At 47.7% G+C, this 18,846-nt stretch overlaps 1 protein-coding gene across 1 annotated transcript; it reads right to left on the reverse strand.

Annotated features, from left to right (window-relative positions):
• Nucleotides 1-1,171: 1,171 nt before the first annotated feature.
• LOC128409500 (oocyte zinc finger protein XlCOF6-like) lies at nt 1,172-16,717 on the reverse strand. Its single transcript, XM_053380025.1, has 5 exons — nt 16,646-16,717; nt 13,923-14,097; nt 13,667-13,793; nt 11,164-12,498; nt 1,172-2,055 (listed from the first exon to the last, which is right to left on the reverse strand). Exons 2-5 carry the CDS (start codon nt 13,995-13,997, stop codon nt 1,436-1,438), a joined length of 2,157 nt encoding a protein of 718 aa, XP_053236000.1. The 5' UTR covers nt 13,998-14,097; nt 16,646-16,717; the 3' UTR covers nt 1,172-1,435.
• Nucleotides 16,718-18,846: the final 2,129 nt, after the last annotated feature.

Consider the following 18,846-nt stretch of genomic DNA (forward strand, 5'->3'; position numbering starts at 1 on the left):
CCATGAATGAGAAGGTATCGTAAAATCAATGAATTTATAAAATATAAACAATGTAGGACGGGTTAAAAATTACCATGTGCACATAAGACGATGGTGTCAGTCTTTCTGTGTTTTCATTGTTCACTTATTGCAATCATAAAAAATGGGTTTAATGCTGCTGTTCTTACAAGAGGGAGTTGGACCAGCAGACCCTTGGAGTCCCTTTCTACTCTACAGTGGTACCTCGGGTTACAAACACTTTGGGTTACAGACTCCTCTAGCCCAGAAGAAGTACCTCGGGTTAAGAACTTTACCTCCGGATGAGAACAGAAATCATGCACCGGCGGTGTGGCGGCAGTGGGAAGCCCCATTAGCTAAAGTGGTGCCTCAGGTTAAGAACAGTTTCAGGTTAAGAACGGACCTCTGGAACAAATTAAGTACATAACCAGAGGTACTACTGTACAGTACTATGATTCTAGAGCCCATCTTGCTTCCTAAACACCACTGTCGTGTTCCACTTTTCACAACTCTCCATTCCTAACTCTGTCTGCCAAATACCAAATAGTAACAAACTCTCAGCACATGTTCACTCACAATGAGCACTCCAGTCATAGTCTATACATCCCTTACAGTACATTATCTCTTTCATTATACTATTATGAGACATTACCTTCATAGCTTTAATACATATATGTACAAGTTCCCATACAAACACCAGAACATCAAATACACTCCATAAATTTACAATTGTTTAGTCGTTTAGTTGTGTCCAACTCTTCGGGACCCCATGGACCAGAGCACGCCAGGCCCTCCTGTCTTCCACTGCCTCCCGCAGTTTGGTCAAACTCATGCTGGTAGCTTCGAGAACACTGTCCAATCATCTCGTCCTCTGTCGTCCCCTTCTCCTTGTGCCCTCCATCCTTCCCAACATCAGGGTCTTTTCCAGGGAGTCTTCTCTTCTCATGAGGTGGCCAAAGTCTTGGAGCCTCAGCTTCAGGATCTGTCCTTCCAGTGAGCACTCAGAGCTGATTTCCTTCAGAATGGATACGTTTGATCTTCTTGCAGTCCATGGGACTCTCAAGAGTCTCCTCCAGCACCAGAATTCAAAAGCACCAATTCTTCGGCGATCAGCCTTCTTTATGGTTCAGCTCTCACTTCCATACATCACTACTGGGAAAATCATAGCTTTAACTATATGGACCTTTATCAGCAAGGTGATGTCTCTGCTTTCTGTTGATATGAGGGACAAAGTGAACTCTGTGGAAAACGCTTGGCACAATCCATACATCTAATTGGGTTCTCCCCTGTGAGAGTCCGTAGGTGTTTATTAAGAACTCTGTTATAACTGAATCACTTTCCACACTCCATTCATTTAAATGGTTTCTCACCTGTGTAAGATGGTTGATGCATTGTAAGTTTTCCATTTTCACTGAAGTTCTTTCCACACTCCAAATATTTACAGGGTTTCTCCTGTGTGAGTTTGTAGATGTCTTATAAGACCTCCACTGTGACTGAAGCACTTCCCACAATCCATACATATAAATGGTTTCTCACCCGTGTGAGTTCGTTGATGTACGGTAAGATTCCCGCTTTCACTGAAGCACTTCCCACACTCCATACATCTAAATGGTTTCTCCCCTGTATGGGTCCGTTGATGTAGAGTAAGGCGTCCCTTCCGACTGAAGCTCTGCCCACACTCCGTACATTTAAAGGGTTTCTCCCCTGTGTGAATTCGTAAATGTGTTGTAAGAGTTCGATTCCGACTGAAGCTCTGCCCACACTCCATACATTTAAAGGGTTTCTCGCCTGTGTGAATTCGTAGATGTGTTGTAAGAGTTCCATTCTGACTGAAGCTCTGCCCACACTCCATACATTTAAGTGGTTTTTCCCCTGTATGAGTACGTTGATGTATAATAAGTTTTCCATTTTCACGGAAGCTCTTTCCACACTCCATACACTTAAATGGTTTCTCACCCGTGTGAGTTCGTTGATGTGCAGTAAGATTTCCGCTTTCACTGAAGCACTTCCCACACTCCATACATCTAAATGGTTTCTCCCCTGTGTGAATTCGTTGATGTGCAGTAAGATTTCCACTTTTACTGAAGCTCTTTCCGCACTCCATACATTTAAAGGATTTCTTCTCTGTGTTAGTTTGTGTATGTGTGCTAAGGTGTTCACTCACACAGAAGTTCTTCACAGATGGCCCCTCAGAATTCTGATTGCCTTCTCCATCACCTGGTTTAAAGTGGGGAAGGGGGAGAGAAAATATTGTTAGGTATTGAAGGAAGAGAACAAGAGAACTTAACACACAACAATACCAATTAGCACTTTCTCTTATTCCAACACCGCCAACAATCTCCCCTCTCCTACGTAGCACATTTTTAGGAAAGGAAATAATCCCAGAAAATACAGTGGTACCTAATTCGTTTCGGTGGTCCGTTCTTAACCCAAATCGTTCTTAACCTGAGGTGTGCTTTCGCTAATGGGACCTCCTGCGCTGCCGGCGCATGTTCTCATTATGGGGCAAAGTTCGTAACCCGAGGTACTACTTCCGGGTTAATGGAGTTTGTAACCTGAAGCATTTGTAACCCGAAGCGTTTGTAGCCCGAGGTACCACTCTAATAATAATAATAATAATAATAATAATAAGAAGAAGAAGAAGAAGAAGAAGAAGAAGAAGAAGAAGAAGAAGAATATAAAGCACAAATAAAAGATCAGCCTCCTTCACACAGCACATAGTTTAACTAGGGAACTTGATCCCACGGGGAGCAATGATGTCCCAAATACATGGAGGAGAAGTCTATTGCCGGCCACTCGTTGTGATGGCTCTGCAATGCCTCCACACTCAGAAGCAGCAATGTTCCTAAATACTGGAAACTACAGGAGGCAAGAGTGCTCTTGTGTTCGAATCCTGCTTGCTGGTTTCCCACAGGCATCTGGTTTTGCCAGTGGGAGAACAGGATGCTGGACTAGATGGGCCACTCAGCTGATCCAGCCGGCTATGCCTATGTTGCTCCTTCATGGCATGAATAAATGGCTCAAACAGGAGATTCACGCCTTCAATGTGTATCAGTCAAGAGGGATAAAAATGCATCCTTATTTATAGAAAAGAAATAATTGTGCCGTTTAAAAAATGTAAAGTATCTAAGAGAGTTTGGAAATGTGGGGGCAAGGTTTTCTTTACGATTTGCAGAGTTCTAACTGTTGCTATAAAAGAGACTGATTAATTTGTTGTAGTTTTGCTTCTGCATTTTATTATCTTTTATATGGATATGGTAGTTTTCTGAATTTTGCTTTTTACCCACCTGGAGATCTTTAGCCGAAGGATGGGATACAAATGGCGTAAATAAAATAAACATAATGAACTCTGTAAGAGCAAACAGGAGGAAAAATCACCTTGTTTTAGTTCTTATTTATTAAAGTTTAACTTACCTTACATCTTTCATTATCTTATAATGGAAACTATATTGAGGTTTAGTCAATATGCAAATGTATTTAAATTTAATTGATTGATTAAAATAAATTGAGTAAAAATAAATTGAGTAAAAAATGTGCAAAATAAATAAATAAAAATTCATCCTTACCCAGAGAGGCCACAATCTCATCATTCTCCTCCATGACTTCCTTGTGCAGAGTTCTTTGGCCTGGATAATAATAATAATAATAATAATAATAATAATAATATACCCCACCTATCTGGCTGGGTTTCCCCAGCCACTCTGGGCAGCTTGCAACAAATCACTAAAATACAATAACCTATTAAACATTAAAAGCTTCCCTAAACAGGGCTGCCTTCAGATGTCTTCTAAAAGTTTGGTAGTTATTTTTCTCTTTGACATCTGATGGGAGGGCGTTCTACAGGGTGGGCGCCACTACCGAGAAGGCAGTGCTTCTCCTCTGTTCCCAGACCTGTCTTGAAGACTTGCGGTGGGAGGAAGGTTTTCCTCCCCACCGCCAACATTCAGAAGGCTGTTCTGAAGGCTGGCGGTGGGAAGAAAAGCCCTTCTCCCCCGCCAGCCTTCAGAAGAGTTCCTGCAGGGCTGCCTAGGCTGCGGATAGCAGCCTGCTGCCCCGTGCGAGGGGCGCTCTGCTTCACGCCGGGCAGACATCCCCCAGCGCCCCTCACGCTGGGCAGACATCCGCAGCTTGGGGAGCCCTGCAGGAGCCTGCTACCCCTATCCGCAGCTTGGAGAGCTCCCCAAGCTGCGAATGTCTGCCCCGCGCGAGGGGCGCTCTGCTTAAGAGCGCCCCTCGTGCGGGGCAGCAGGCTGCTATCCGCAGCTTGGAGAGCCCTGCGGGGAAGTCCTGCAGGGCTCCCCAAGCTGCGAATGTCTGCCCCGCGCGAGGGGCGCTCTGCTTCAGAGCGCCCCTCGCGCCGGGCAGCAGGCTGCTATCCGCAGCCTAGGCAGCCCTGCGGGAACTCTTCTGAAGGCTGGCGGCGGGAGAAGGGCTTTTCTTCCCACCGCCAGCCTTCAGAAGGCTGTTCTGAAGGCTGGCGGTGGGGAGAAAAGTCCTTCTCCCCCCGGGAGTCTGTCCCCGGACCTGGTCTGAAGGCGGTCTCCATAGGAACGCATTAATTGATTTTCAATGCATTCCTATGGGAAACCGTGCTTCGCAAGACGAAAAACTCGCAAGAAGAAAAAACTTGCGGAATGAGGCACCACTGTACCACCCCTTTGAATGGAGTAGGGGCCCTTTATATGTCCTGCTGTCCTTTGTCAACAACAAATTGCCGCTGTTTTTTGTGTTGGATATATGCTATGTGGAGGGATGCGGGTGGCGCTGTGGGTAAAACCTCAGTGCCTAGGACTTGCCAATCGTATGGTCAGCGGTTCGAATCCCCGCGGCGGGGTGAGCTCCCGTCTTTCCGTCCCAGCTCCTGCCCACCTAGCAGTTCGAAAGCACCCCTAAGTGCAAGTAGATAAATAGGTACCGCTTTATAGCGGGAAGGTAAACGGCGTTTCCGTGTGCTGCGCTGCTGCTGGCTTGCCGGAGCAGCTTCATCACGCTGGCCACGTGACCCGGAACTGTCTGCGGACAGCGCTGGCTCCCGGCCTCTTAAGTGAGATGAGCGCACAACCCTAGAGTCGGACACGACTGGCCCGTACGGGCAGGGGTACCTTTACCTTTACCTTATATGCTATGTGGTAATTTATGGACCTATTAGGAATCTAAAGCCATTTGCACTTGTTGCCATGCAACCAGTCCATGCAGAATGCAGACACCCTATATATATAAATGAGAAAACCAGTGATATTTTAGGGCGCAGGCAAGCAGGCGGGGCTCATTACATCATAGGAGCCTACACAACACAACACACTGTTGCTGTATGTAGGTTTTATTTTATTTGTTTTTTATCTTATATTTTGGAAATGTACCATCAGTTGTTTTTTTCCTTTTGGGGGGGCCCCAAGAGAGCGAGGCCCCTAAGCTATAGTTTGTTTAGCTTATATGTAAATCCAGCACTGAGGGTTGGGCTGTAAATCCCTTTGTAGTTAGGGTGCACTGGGGGGGGGGCTTTTCTGGTTTGGCTCCAGTGTCTTTGCCCCCCCCCACAGTCCCCCAAACATGGGAGCCTGACTTGATCTCTGCGCTTCAAAAAGCATCTTGCAATGCAAACCCTGTTGAGGGAGGGGGAACCCACTTTGCAACAGGACGGCCTTTATCACGCCCCCCCCACTTATTCCCACAGGGAAAGAACGGAGCCTCTACCTGCTTTCCTTTCTACCCCCCCATCCTCCCTCCTCCTTTCCCACCTGCCCTGTTTGAAGTTTCAGGAAGAGGGAAAGCAAATCCTTTTCCCACCCCCAAATAACTCCCAAATATAAGGCACCTCTTCTCCAAGTCCGCTTCTCTTCTGGGAGTGAGGATGGAGACCCCTCCCCCCCAGATTGCCTCCCCCCTCCCCAATAAAAACAAACTTCCTGCCTCTCTAGGAAGCGGAGCTCATTGACCCAGAGAGAGTGGGAGGGGCAGGAGATCCGCCTCCCCCTCCCTGCAAACAGAAATGCTCTTCCCAGCCTGCGAGCTCTATATTCCCGTTTATTTAGTGAAAAATTCATGGGTTCAATTCTTGCAAGAGGCAACAAAAAAGAGGAGAATTAACAGGGATATGTTTCCCTTGTCTCTCTCTTGACAGAGGCCATTATACAGGGCGACCAAAACAGTTTCCATGTCAAAACTGAGCCGAAATCCCAGTTGAAATGGATCCAGAAAATCAGTTTATTCCAAAAGCGTCCAGATCTGGACCACCACCACTCACTCCAGAACCTTGCCCAGGAAAGGGAAATTAGCAACTGGCTGGTAGTTTGCTAGGTTTTCTGAATCTAGGGAAGGTTTCTTATGGAGTGGTTTTACCACTGCCTCCTTCATACAGGCAGGGACCATTGATCACCTCCCTGGCCCAGCCAGCTGTTCCCTCACCTGTTTTCATCAGCCAAGAGGGGCAAGGGTCTAGAGCGCAAGTAATTATTATTATTATTATTATTATTATTATTATTATTATTATTATTTTATACCCCGCCCATCTGGCTGGGTTTCCCCAGCCACTCTGAGCAGCTCCCAACAGAATATTAAAAGCAATACAGCATCAGACATTAAAAACTTCCCTAAACAGGGCTGCCTTCAGTTGTCTTTTAAAATTAAAATAGTTGTTTATTGCCTTGACATCTACTGGGAGGGCGTTCCACAGGGCACTCGCCACTACCGAGAAGGCCCTCTGCCCTATTCCCTGTAACCTCACTTCTCGCAGCAAGGGAACCGCCAGAAGGCCCTCAGAGCTGGACCTTAGTGTTCGGGCTGGATGATGGGGGTGGAGATGCTCCTTCAGGTATACAGGACCGAGGCCGTTTAGGGCTTTAAAGGTCAGCACCAACACTTTGAATTGTGCTCGGAAATGTACTGGGAGCCTATGAAGATCGTTCAGGACCGGTGTTATATGGTCTTGGTGGCCACTCCCAGTCACCAGTCCAGCTTCCACATTCTGGATTAGTTGTAGTTTCTGGGTCACCTTCAAAGGTAGCCCCACGTAGAGCGCATTGCAGTAGTCCAAGCGAGAGATAACCAGAGCATGCACCACTCTGGCAAGGCAGTCCGTGGGCAGATAGGGTCTTAGCCTGCGTACCAGGTGGAGCTGGTAGACAGCTGCCCTGGACACAGAATTGACCTGTGCCTCCATGGACAGCTGTGAGTCCAGAATGACTCCCAGGCTGCGCACCTGGTCCTTCAGGGGCACAGTTACCCCATTCAGGATCAGGGAGTCCTCCACACCAGCCCACCCTCTGTCCCCCAAGAACAGTACTTCTGTCTTGTCAGGATTCAACCTCAGTCCGTTAGCTGCCATCCAGTGGTCGCCCTGACTGATCCAAGCACCTTGTCCACATCCTTGAGCCTTACCCACTGAAACTCATCCACACAAGCAAGCGATCTTCTCCTCAAAATGCTTTGCAAACAAGTCACAGCGAGCTACTGTTGGTTCTTCCACCACTTTTGGGCCCTCCTGTAAAAGGTTCCGTACAACCCAGAAAAGCTCTGCTGGATGTCAAATGAAGATGCAATGGAGGCACGCCTTCTTTGCTGCCTTCACTGCCACTAGGTAGGGTCGATAATGAGCCCTTACCAGTGTTCAGTTGCATTCATTCGGATCTTTCCTCCACTTGCATTCAAGCCGTCTCCCAGCTACTTTCTTCACCCTAAACTCTGGAGTATACCGGGGGGCAATCGGGCTCCACAAAGTGGGAGTTAGTGCTCAGGGGTGATCATGTCAATAGCCTGAATATTATGAAAATGATATATAGGTGGTACATGACCCCAGTCAAGCTTGCAAAAATCTACCATTTGCCCGACAATAAATGTTGGAAATGTAAGGAAAATGAAGGAACATTCTTTCACCTTTGGTGGACGTGCCCCAGGATTAAGGCTTTCTGGGAAATGATATATAATGAATTGAAAAAGGTATTTAAATATACCTTCTTGAAGAAACCAGAGGCCTTTCTCTTGGGCATGTCCGGCCAATTGGTGCCAAAGAAAGATAGAACTTTTTTCATGTATGCTACAACAGCAGCAAGAATACTCATTGCAAAGTATTGGAAGACGCAAGATCTACCCACTCTGGAAGAATGGCAGATGAAACTGATTGACTGTATGGGACTGGCAGAAATGACGAGCAGAATCCGTGACCAGGGAGAAGAGTCGGCAGAAGAAGATTGGAAAAAATTTAAGGACTACTTACAGAAATATTGTAAAATTAAGGAATGTTGAATGGTGTTGGATTGAAATTAAGTGGTTTCTAGCTGTAATGATAGGGACGCAGGTGGCGCTGTGGGTAAAACCTCAGTGCCTAGGACTTGCCGATCGCATGGTCGGCGGTTCGAATCCCCGCGGCGGGGTGCGCTCCCGTTGCTCGGTCCCAGCGCCTGCCAACCTAGCAGTTCAAAAGCACCCCCGGGTGCAAGTAGATAAATAGGGACCGCTTACTAGCGGGAAGGTAAATGGCGTTTCCGTGTGCAGCTCTGGCTCACCAGAGTAGCTTCGTCACGCTGGCCACGTGACCCGGAAGTGTCTGCGGACAGCGCTGGCTCCCGGCCTCTTGAGTGAGATGGGCGCACAACCCTAGAGTCTGTCAAGACTGGCCCGTACGGGCAGGGGTACCTTTACCTTTACCTTTAGCTGTAATGATATAAAGGAACATGGATGGGGAAAAAAGGGTTTGGATAGAAAATAAGGTGATATTATAAGCTGTAATGATTTAAATTAAGGATTTGCTGAACAAATAATCTTAAATGGAATACAAGAAGGGGAGGTATGAGGAGGTCAGAGAAATTGGTTATTGAAAAGTATGATTTATGAACTATATGTGTTTTTTTAATCTCTTTTTTTTTGTATAAAAAATTGGAAAATTTAATAAATATCTTTTTTTTAAAAAAAGATCATGTCAATAGCCTGAGGCATTCTGGTGTTCCACAGGTCGGCCAGGGCTTTGAAAGGGAAAAGGTGCTGACATCTTAATCTCAACAGGAAGTGATCAGACCATGACAAGGGACTGATGTCAATGTCCCCCACCTTCAGATCACCCTCTCCCTGCCCAATAGAGATAACAAGGTCCAGAGTGTGGCCTGCCATGTTTGTTGGGCCGGTGACATGTTGGGACAACCCCATGGTTGTCATGGCAGCCATGAAGTCCTGAACCAGCCCAGAGCCAGTTGCCTTGGCATGGATGTTGAAGTCTCCAAGAACCAGCAATCTGGAAGTCTTCAACACCGCCTCTGAAACCAACTCTGGGCAGACTGCTGGGCAGTGAGATGAGCGATAAACCAGCAGAATCCCGAATCTTTCCTGATTGCCCAGTGCCAGGAACACACACTCTAGATTCCCCCTCAACTGGACAGAGAGCCTGGAGATAGAGAATCTCTATAGACCACAGCAACTCCTTCTCCCCCAACCCTCGATTCTGGCTTGATGCTGCACTGGGTACTCAGGTGGGCACAGCTGGTTGAGACCAACTCCACCCTGTTCACCCACCCAGGTTTTAGTAATACATGCCAGATCAGACTCCTAGTCCAAAATCAGATCCGTGGATGAGGGAAATTTTATTCTGGGTTGACCTGGCATTCAGCAGTAGCAGTCGCAGACCCAAGGGTTGGCTGATATGACAACCACAATTCCCCAAGTTGGAGGAAGGGCTGGCACACAGCAGAGGCATTAAGTGCCTGAGCCTCCCGCCCCTTACCTGGCCTGCCCCTCCTCTCACACTATACCTCCCCCTACCCAGAACCACTGTAATTGGTCTCCCGGGCTCTCCCCAACTCCTCTCTTCCCAAGCCCCTCCCACTGAATACCCCTGCAGCCCAGTTAAAAGCAGTTAAAACACTAAAGCAGAATTTTTATAAAAAGTATTTTAGAAACAATTTTGAGGAGGAGGCCTCTCTGTTGAGCAGCAGCCACAGTCCTTGTGAAGCCTGTCAGGCCCCACCCTAGGCCAGGTGGAGACATAGCTGTCACCTTTTTCCTTTTTTTAAGGGGAATTCCCTTATTCCGAATAGGATTCCTCGCAAGAAAAGGGAAAAGTTGACAGCTATGGGTGGAGAGAGGCAGAGCAGGGCCCTCAGGCTCCCGGCAGGCAGTCCTCCTCTAGTTATAATAATGCAAGTGCTGAATTCAGATGGTAGATTTAGAGATTTTGAAGGTCGGATTAAAAAACTTTGCCCCAGAAGACTTGGACCATGCTACACTCCCACCAAACGTGAAAATAGGAATCCGAGACCTTCAGCATGCAAAGCAAATGCTCTACCATTGAGTTGCGTCCCCCAACCCATAACAAAGCCTAACTTTCTCCATCAGCTCCCTCTTTTTACAAAAGGTACACATATTACACTGGACCACCATTTAGGGAGGAAATGACTGTCCTGAAACCACTGGCAATGCCCACATTTCCCTGTGCCACCTTCCCTCCCCATATTGGTTGTTCCCCTCAGAACCTCTTTATTCCAGCTGCAACCAGGGATTTTATCCACTTTGCCCGTTAATGGAGCCATGAATGAGAAGACATCATAAAAGCAATGAATTTATAAAACAACGTTTTAAACAACGAATTTAAATGAATTTAAACAACGTAGGACGGGTTAAAATTACACTGTGCACATAAGACGATGGTTTCAGTCTTTCTGTGTTTTCATTGTTCCTTTATTGCAATTATAAAAATGGACTTTATGCTGCTGTTCTTATAACAGGGAGTTGGACTAGAAGACCCTGGAGTCCCTTTCAACTCTACAGTTCTAGATTTCCAAAGCCAATACTGCTTCCTAAACACCACTGTTGTGTTCTACTTTTCACAACTCTCCATTCTTAACTATGTCTGCCAAAGATCAAATATCAATGGATTCTCAGCACATGTTCACTCACAATGAGCACTCCAGAGCCGCATTCTGAATACCCCAAACAGTACATTGTATCTTTCATTATACTTACTATTATGAGACATTACCTTTGTTGCTTTAATACATATATGCACAACAGTGATTGTGATTATTAAGAACTCCATTATAACTGAAACACTTTCCACACTTCAAACATTTAAACCGTTGCTTCTCTGTGAGATCGTTGATGTTTTCTAAGAGTTATGCTCTTACTGAAACACTTTCCACAATCCATACATTCATATGGTTTCTCCCCTGTGTGTTTGTTGATGTTTTTTAAGGTTTCCTTTCTGACTGAAGCTCTTTCCACACTCCATACATCTAAAGGGTTTCTCCCCTGTGTGAGTTCGTAGATGTACAATAAGTGCTCCATTGTGAATAAAGCTCTTTCCACACTCTGTACATCTAAAGGGTTTCTCCCCTGTGTGAGTTCGGTGATGTCTTGTAAGTTTTCCACCTTCACGGAAACCCTTCCCACACTCCATACATCTATATGGTTTCTCCCCTGTGTGAGTTCGGTGATGTCTTGTAAGTTTTCCACCCTCACTAAAACCCTTCCCACACTCCGTACATCTATATGGTTTCTCTTCTGTGTGGGTTTGTTGATGTTTTGCAAGGTACGCACTTTTAGTGTAGCTCTTTCCACACGCCAAACACTTATATGCTTTCTCCCGTGTGTGAATTTGTTGATGTTTGGTAAGGTTATTACTCTGCCTGAAGCTCTTTCCACACTCCATACATCTATATGGTTTCTCCCCTGTGTGAGTTCGGTGATGTCTTGTAAGTTTTCCAGCTTCACTGAAACCCTTCCCACACTCCATACATCTATATGGTTTCTCCTCTGTGTGGCTTTGTTGATGTTTTGCAAGTGACCCACTTACAGTGTAGCTCTTTCCACACACCAAACATTTATATGGTTTCTCACCTGTGTGAGTTTGTTGATGTTTGGTAAGGTTATTACTCTGCCTGAAGCTCTTTCCGCACTCCATACATCTGAATGGTTTCTCCCCTGTGTGAGTCCGTTTATGTTGAGTAAGGCTTGCACTCCTAATGAAACCCTTCCCACACTCCATACATCTATATGGTTTCTCCTTTCTGTGGGTTTGTTGATGTTTTGCAAGTGACCGACTTTCAGTGTAGCTCTTTCCACACGCCAAACATTTATATGGTTTCTCACCTGTGTGAGTTTGTTGATGTTTGATAAGGTTATTACTCTGCCTGAAGCTCTTTCCACACTCCGTACACCTAAATGGTTTCTCCCCTGTGTGAGTCCGTTTATGTTGAGTAAGGCTTGCACTCCTAATGAAACCCTTCCCACACTCCACACATCTAAATGGTTTCTCCCCTGTGTGAATTTGTTGATGTACATTAAGGTGTAAATACTGTCTGAAACTCTTTCCACACTCCAAGCATTTAAATGGTTTCTCCCCTGTGTGAATCTGTTGATGTCTAGTAAGGTTTGAAGACTGTCTGAAGCTCTTTCCGCACTCCATACATCTGAATGGTTTCTCCCCTCTGTTAGTTTGTAGATGTGTGCTAAGGTGTTCACTCACACTGTAGTACTTCACAGGTGGCCCCTCATGATTCTGATTGTCTTCTCCATCACCTGGTTGAAAGTTGGGGGAAAGAAAATATTGTTAGGTCTTCAAGGAAGAAAACAAGAGAAATTAACACGCAGCAAGACCAATCCGCACTTTCTCTTATTTTAACAAATCCAGCATTCCTCCCTCTCCCATGTACCACATTTTAGGAAAGGAAATCTGAAAATAATATCAAGAACCCTTAGTATCCAGTTCTACCTTCAACTCACATGTAACACTGAGCACCAAGAGAAACCTTCTCTGCTGACGTGCTGACGTGAGGCATCTATGGCCCTCAAGATGTGGTTGGACTCTAAGTAGCATCAACCCAAGTAAAGATGGCCAATGAACAGGGATGATGGGAGTTGTAGTGCAGCAACATCTGAAGGGACACACTTCTCGGTAGAGGTGCCCGCCCGGTCGAACACCCTCCCATCAGATGTCAAGGAAATAAACAACTATCTGACTTTTAGAAGACATCTGAAGGCAGCCCTGTTTAGGGAAGTTTTTAATGTTTGATTCTATTTTTAATATTTTGTTGGGAGCTGCCCAGAGTGGCTGGGGAAACAAGGGCAGATGGGCGGGAAATAAATTATCATCATCATCCAATTGCAGAATAGCCTTTACCAAGGGATCATGGACTTTGAAGAAGCACCAACTCAGGATGAAGAAGAAGAGTTTGGATTTGATATCCCACTTTATCACTACACAAAGGAGTCTCAAAGCGGCTAACGTTCTCCTTTCCCTTCCTCCCCCACAACAAACACTCTGTGAGGTGAGTGGGGCTGAGAGACTTCAAAGAAGTGTGGCTAGCCCAAGGTCACCCAGCAACTGCATGTGGAGGAGCGGAGACGCGAACCCAGTTCACCAGATTACGAGTCTACCGCTCTTAACCACTGCGCCACACTGGATGAAAGGGAGAAACAAGCTAAGAGGAAAGTACGTTTGGGAAACCCTCAATGTAATTAACTCCTGCCTGGAAACCTATGTCCCCACTGTGGAAGGATGTGTGGATCCAGAATTGGACTCTGCAGTCACTTACGGACACACCGTTAAGACCATGTTCATGGAAGACAATCTTATTCGGCTTTGAGGCTTCGCCAAAGAGGAAGACACGGGATGAATAAATGGCAGAAACAGGAGATTCACACCTCCAATGTCTAACAGCCAGGAGGAATAAAAATGTGTCCTTACCTAGAGAGGCCACCATCTCATAATTCTCCTCCATGACTTCCTTGTACAGAGCTCTTTGGCCTGGATCCAGCAGAGCCCACTCCTCCTCCGTGAAAAACACAGCCACCTCCTCAAAGGTCAAGAGGGCCTGGAAGAAGAAGAGGAAGAAGACAGAGCTGCTCTTAGATCCCCATCATCCCCACTCAACACTGAGGGAAGCTGGGTGGTCCCATCTGTGCCTCTTCCCTCCTCCCTCCTCCCGTTGCTCTTTCCCTACCTGAGGAAGCTGCTTGGCTCCTCTTTCCACTCCACCTCTGAGAAGAGGCCGTTCAGAGGGGGTCTCAGAGGCCATTGCGTTGCCAGAGGAAAGGATGGAGGAGGAGGCGGAAACAGGGCCACTTCCGGGACCCTCTCAGCTGTTGCAACAATGCACTTCAATGCAGGGAGCAGCCCTTTTAGGAGAACAATGAAGAAATAATAATAATAATAGTTAATAATTAAATTTATATACCGCCCTATACCCGCAGGTCTCAGGGCGGTTCACAGAAAGATGGATTTAATTAGGGTGGGATACATTTACACAGATAGCATACCTGTTACAAATTACAAATATCAATACTAATAAACGAATATGCATAAATTCTAATTTCAAAGGCAGGGAAGTGGAAGGATGTAATCCTTTCTACAGGATCTTTATAATACTATAAGCTGCCTCAGTCTTTAGGGGACATTCAGCTTCAAATTCCAAACTCTGAATGAAGCTTCGCAGAAAGAATTACGGTCAGTACCTCTGCAGACCTCGCTTTTCCTTTCCTCCAAACAGTCATCCAGGAAACCACTTTCTGACCTTTTGGTACATTTAGAATAAAGAAAATAAGGGAAACTCCTAAATTATGGGCAGAATTTGCAGTCAGAGGAAAACCAACATCTGGAGGGCACCAGGGTGAAGAAGCTCCATCCAAGGGGAGAGGAAATATTTAGAGCACTCTATGCGCTAACATGGATTGTGGTTTAGGGGACAGAAATAGGAAGTTCAGTGGCTTCTGGCCCCCTGGTCCTTCCTCTTAGGAACCTGTGTGTGTGTGTGTGTGTCCCCTTTTATCTTCCCTACACTGTGAGGAAGGACAGGAGGAGAAATAATCAGGGGGTCCAAACTGGGCACAGGGCATCCCTCCTGAGCATGGGAATGGGAGACAGGGTCTCCCTGGTGGAAGCACAGCACCCAAACTGCAGGGTGGGGGACCTCAGACCCAGGGGCTGAATTGGCCCTCAAGTCACCTCTTTCTTTCTCTCTCGCCCTCAGCGCTACACCTTTTTTCCCAAAGCTTCCCAGCTGCCTCCTGGGGGGCTTTTGTGGGGCTGGAAAATATCCCTGGAAGGCAGGCAGCTCCTGGACAAAGCTCAGAGTCAGCCCCATAGCCCCACCAATTCTGTCCTCTGTCCCACCCATCAATCTGGCTGTCATCCTGGCCCACCTTGCAGGGTTCTGGTGTGAGCACTGCCCAGGTGGTGGGCTTTAGAAGACCCATAGTGTTAGAAGGGGACGCGGGTGGCGCTGTGGGTAAAAGCCTCAGCGCCTAGGGCTTGCCGATCGAAAGGTCGGCGGTTCGAATCCCCGCGGCGGGGTGCGCTCCCGCTGCTCGGTCCCAGCGCCTGCCAACCTAGCAGTTCGAAAGCACCTCCGAGTGCAAGTAGATAAATAGGGACCTCTTACCAGCGGGAAGGTAAACGGCGTCCCGTGTGCTGCGCTGGCTCGCCAGATGCAGCTTTGTCACGCTGGCCACGTGACCCGGAAGTGTCTCCGGACAGCGCTGGCCCCCGGCCTCCTGAGTGAGATGGGCGCACAACCCCAGAGTCTGTCAAGACTGGCGCGTACGGGCAGGGGTACCTTTACCTTTACCTTTTTAGTGTTATAAGACCCTCCTGGCAACCTGGATGGGGACCAGGCCAGGCAGGAGTGAGTCTGGCAGCACCGGCAGAGAAAGTCCCTCAGCACCTCTGCGCTGGGCCAATCCTGCTAGACAGGCCAGATCTCCCACCCCTGGGGGCTTTGATTCTCCTTCCCGACAAAGTCCCAAGAGGATATCTGGAGAAGCCTCTTTTTGGAAAGAAAGAGCATCAAAATCTGCAGGGGTGGTGGTGGTTATCAGTTTCCTCCCCCTCCCCCTTTCCCCCAAGTCCAGCTGGGGAGGGGGCGTTTCTTTAATTCCTCCAGTCTTTGCCTTGAAGCTTTTTAAAGGGCTCCTGAGACCTTGATCAGTTTCAAATCCTGTCATCAATGGGCCCATTTCCCTTGCCAAGCAGGGGGGAAACCATCAAGGTCCTTTTTCATACTTCAGGAAATGGAAAATGTGTCTCTTCCCTCCAGTTTTGGAGCACAAAAACAGCACAGCAACACACACACCCCCCAACATGGGAAACCCAACAAGGCTCTTTCCTTTGTGCCAAAGCAACCTCAGCCGGCCAGATTAGGGTTTCTGAAAGGGGATGTTGGGGGGCCTCCCCCTTCCTTCTCACATCAGCCTCTTTCTTACTCAGGAAGCTCCGGAGGCAGATTTCCCTGGACACTGTCCATCTCTCACCCCCCACCCAATTCGAAATTTCCCCCCTCTCTCCCACTCCAGAGGCGACTCTGTTCCCCAGCTGCTTCCACTTCCTCTCCCCTGCTTGCCCCCCCATCTCCGCCCCACTGAGGCAGGGGCTTCAGCCGCAGATTTCGGGGGGGGGGCAGATCAGGGTCCTGGAGGAGCTCAGCCCCCCCTCCCGCCCAGACCGGCTCCCTGACGCAGGAGGCAGAGCCTGGGGGGGAGCGATGGGGGGGGAGCAGTGAGAAGGGAGATGGAGGGTGTTAAACAGAGAGGAGCATCACTAGGTGGGATGGGGCTGCCGCCCCCCTTTGAACGGAGGAGGACTGACCTCTGAGTCAACATGCACGGGGTGGGGCTGGAAATCCCTTTGTAGCTAAGTTCCACTGGGGGGGGACCCCCAAATATGCGGTACCTCTTTTTCCTCTTCTCCAAGTCCGCTTCTCTTCCGGGAATGACGATGGATACCCCTCCCCTCCAAATTGCCTCTCCCCCCCCCAAAAAAAACTTCCTGCCTTTCTAGGAAGCGGAGCTCATTGACCCAGGGGGAGGGGGAGGGGCAGGAGATCCGCCCCCCCCTCTCTGCAAACAGAAATTCCCTTACTAGCCGGCAAGCTCTATGTTCCCGTTTATTTAGTGAGAAATTCATGGGTTCAATTTCTGGCAGCAGTAGCGAAAAACGACACCCCCCCCCCCAATTTCTAAAAAGCCTCCTCCTGGGAAGGGGTTTAGAACAGTAACAAGACAACCCTAAATGGTGGTCCAGTGTCATTTCAACGGGTACCTTTTTTAAAAAAGAGGGAGCTGATGGAGAAATTTAGACTTTGTTATATTTTCGGGGGGCGGGGTGCAGCTCAGTGGTAGAGAAGTTGCTTTGCATGCCGAAGGTCTCGGATTCCTACTTTCGCGTTTGGTGGGGGTGTACCATGGTCCATGTCTTCTGGGGAAGAGCTTTTTATCTGACCTCCAAAATCTGTAAACAATCTATCTGTCCTTATTCAGCACTTACCTTATTATAACCATATTTGACCCCATATTCTATGCTTCAAACTAAAGAATTAATTTCCTTTCTGTTCACAGCAGCTAGACTACAGTTATTGCCCATGATGGAAGGAAATCTCTAAAAGAGCAATAGAGGCTTGGATTAATAACATCTGGACCATTACTCTGCCATAATGCCTCACATGTCATTAGTGCCTCATCAAAGGTATCTTCAAAAAAGATACCTTTGACACAATCTGGCCCATTGCCCAGTCCTTCCCGGCTAGCTTTTATAAGCCAGGATGGGCAAGGATCCAGGAGACAGGTGGTCGGTTTCACTTGTCCAAGCAGCCTGTCCACATCCTCGGAGGTAACAGACTGGAATTGATCCCATGTAACAAGGCTAGACAGGACTCTAGCACTCTCCCGCCCTGGCCCTGCAGCCATAGTGGATTCTACCTCTTTCCGAATCTGAGTGACTTTATCTGCAAAAAACTTTGCAAAATCATTTCAGAAGATATTGGGGTCCTTACCAGGCCCCAGTGGCAAAAGTGGTTCCGTTAAATTGCGAACCACCTGAAAGAGTCTCCTGCTGCTATTTTCTGCAGATACGATAGAGGTGGTGAAGAAAGTCCTCTTCGCCGTGACTATCGCCACTTCGTAGGCTCAATGTTGAGTTCTAACCCATGTCCGGTCAGATTCAAAATGGGTTTTCTACCACTGGAGCTCCAGCCATCTCAGCGATTGTTTCATTGCCCTCAGCTCCGGGGAAAACCACAGGGCTGTTCGGGCTCCATGCAATCAGAGAGGGCACTTCAGAGCCAGACAGTCAATAGCCCTGGTTAACTCCGCATTCCAGCGGGCCACCAAGGAATCACCTGGAAGGCTATCAACATGAGATAAAGCATCCCCTACCACTCTCTGGAAACCATTTGGATCCATTAAGTGGCCGGGGGGGCATCCAAATTGGTCCCACCTCCCTGCAGAGGGGAAGGGTTGAGAAGTCCAGTTGCACTAGGAAGTGATCTGACCATGGCACTTCTTTAGTTTCGCCTTTACTTAGTGTCAAATCACCCATGTCAATAGAGGTAAACACCAGGTCTAAGGCATGTCCGTGTCTATGAGTTGGGCCAAACGTATTCAGTGACAGCCCCATGAAGGCCATGTTTTCCATGAAATCCCGAGCGGCCCCTTGTAAGGTCGTGTCGGCATGGATGTTAAAATCCCCTAGGTAGGACAACCAAACTAGGTGTCTCCAGGAGAACATCCACCACGACCTGAAGCAGCTCGGGTGGGGAATCCTTGGTGCAGTGTGGAGGACAATACACCAAAAGGAATCCTGTACTGCCCCTGTTGCCCAACTTCCAGAACATGAACTCAGAGAACTGGGTCTTCCCAGTAGGACACCTGATGCAAGCTAGTAACTTCCTAAAAAATCACTGCAACCCCCCCCTCCGCCCACATGACCTGGGTTGCGTGCATACGAGAAACCTGGTGGACAAGCAGTGGGAAGGACATGCCTATCTGCATGTCTCTGTCACACATGCCAGGGCAAGTCCTCCATCCACGATCAAGTCATGGATGGCAGTGGTCTTATAAATCACTGACCTGGCATTGCACAGCAGCACCTTCAGT

The sequence above is a fragment of the Podarcis raffonei genome, chromosome 2, assembly GCF_027172205.1.
Source record: "Podarcis raffonei isolate rPodRaf1 chromosome 2, rPodRaf1.pri, whole genome shotgun sequence".
Classification (NCBI taxonomy): Eukaryota; Metazoa; Chordata; class Lepidosauria; order Squamata; family Lacertidae; genus Podarcis; species Podarcis raffonei.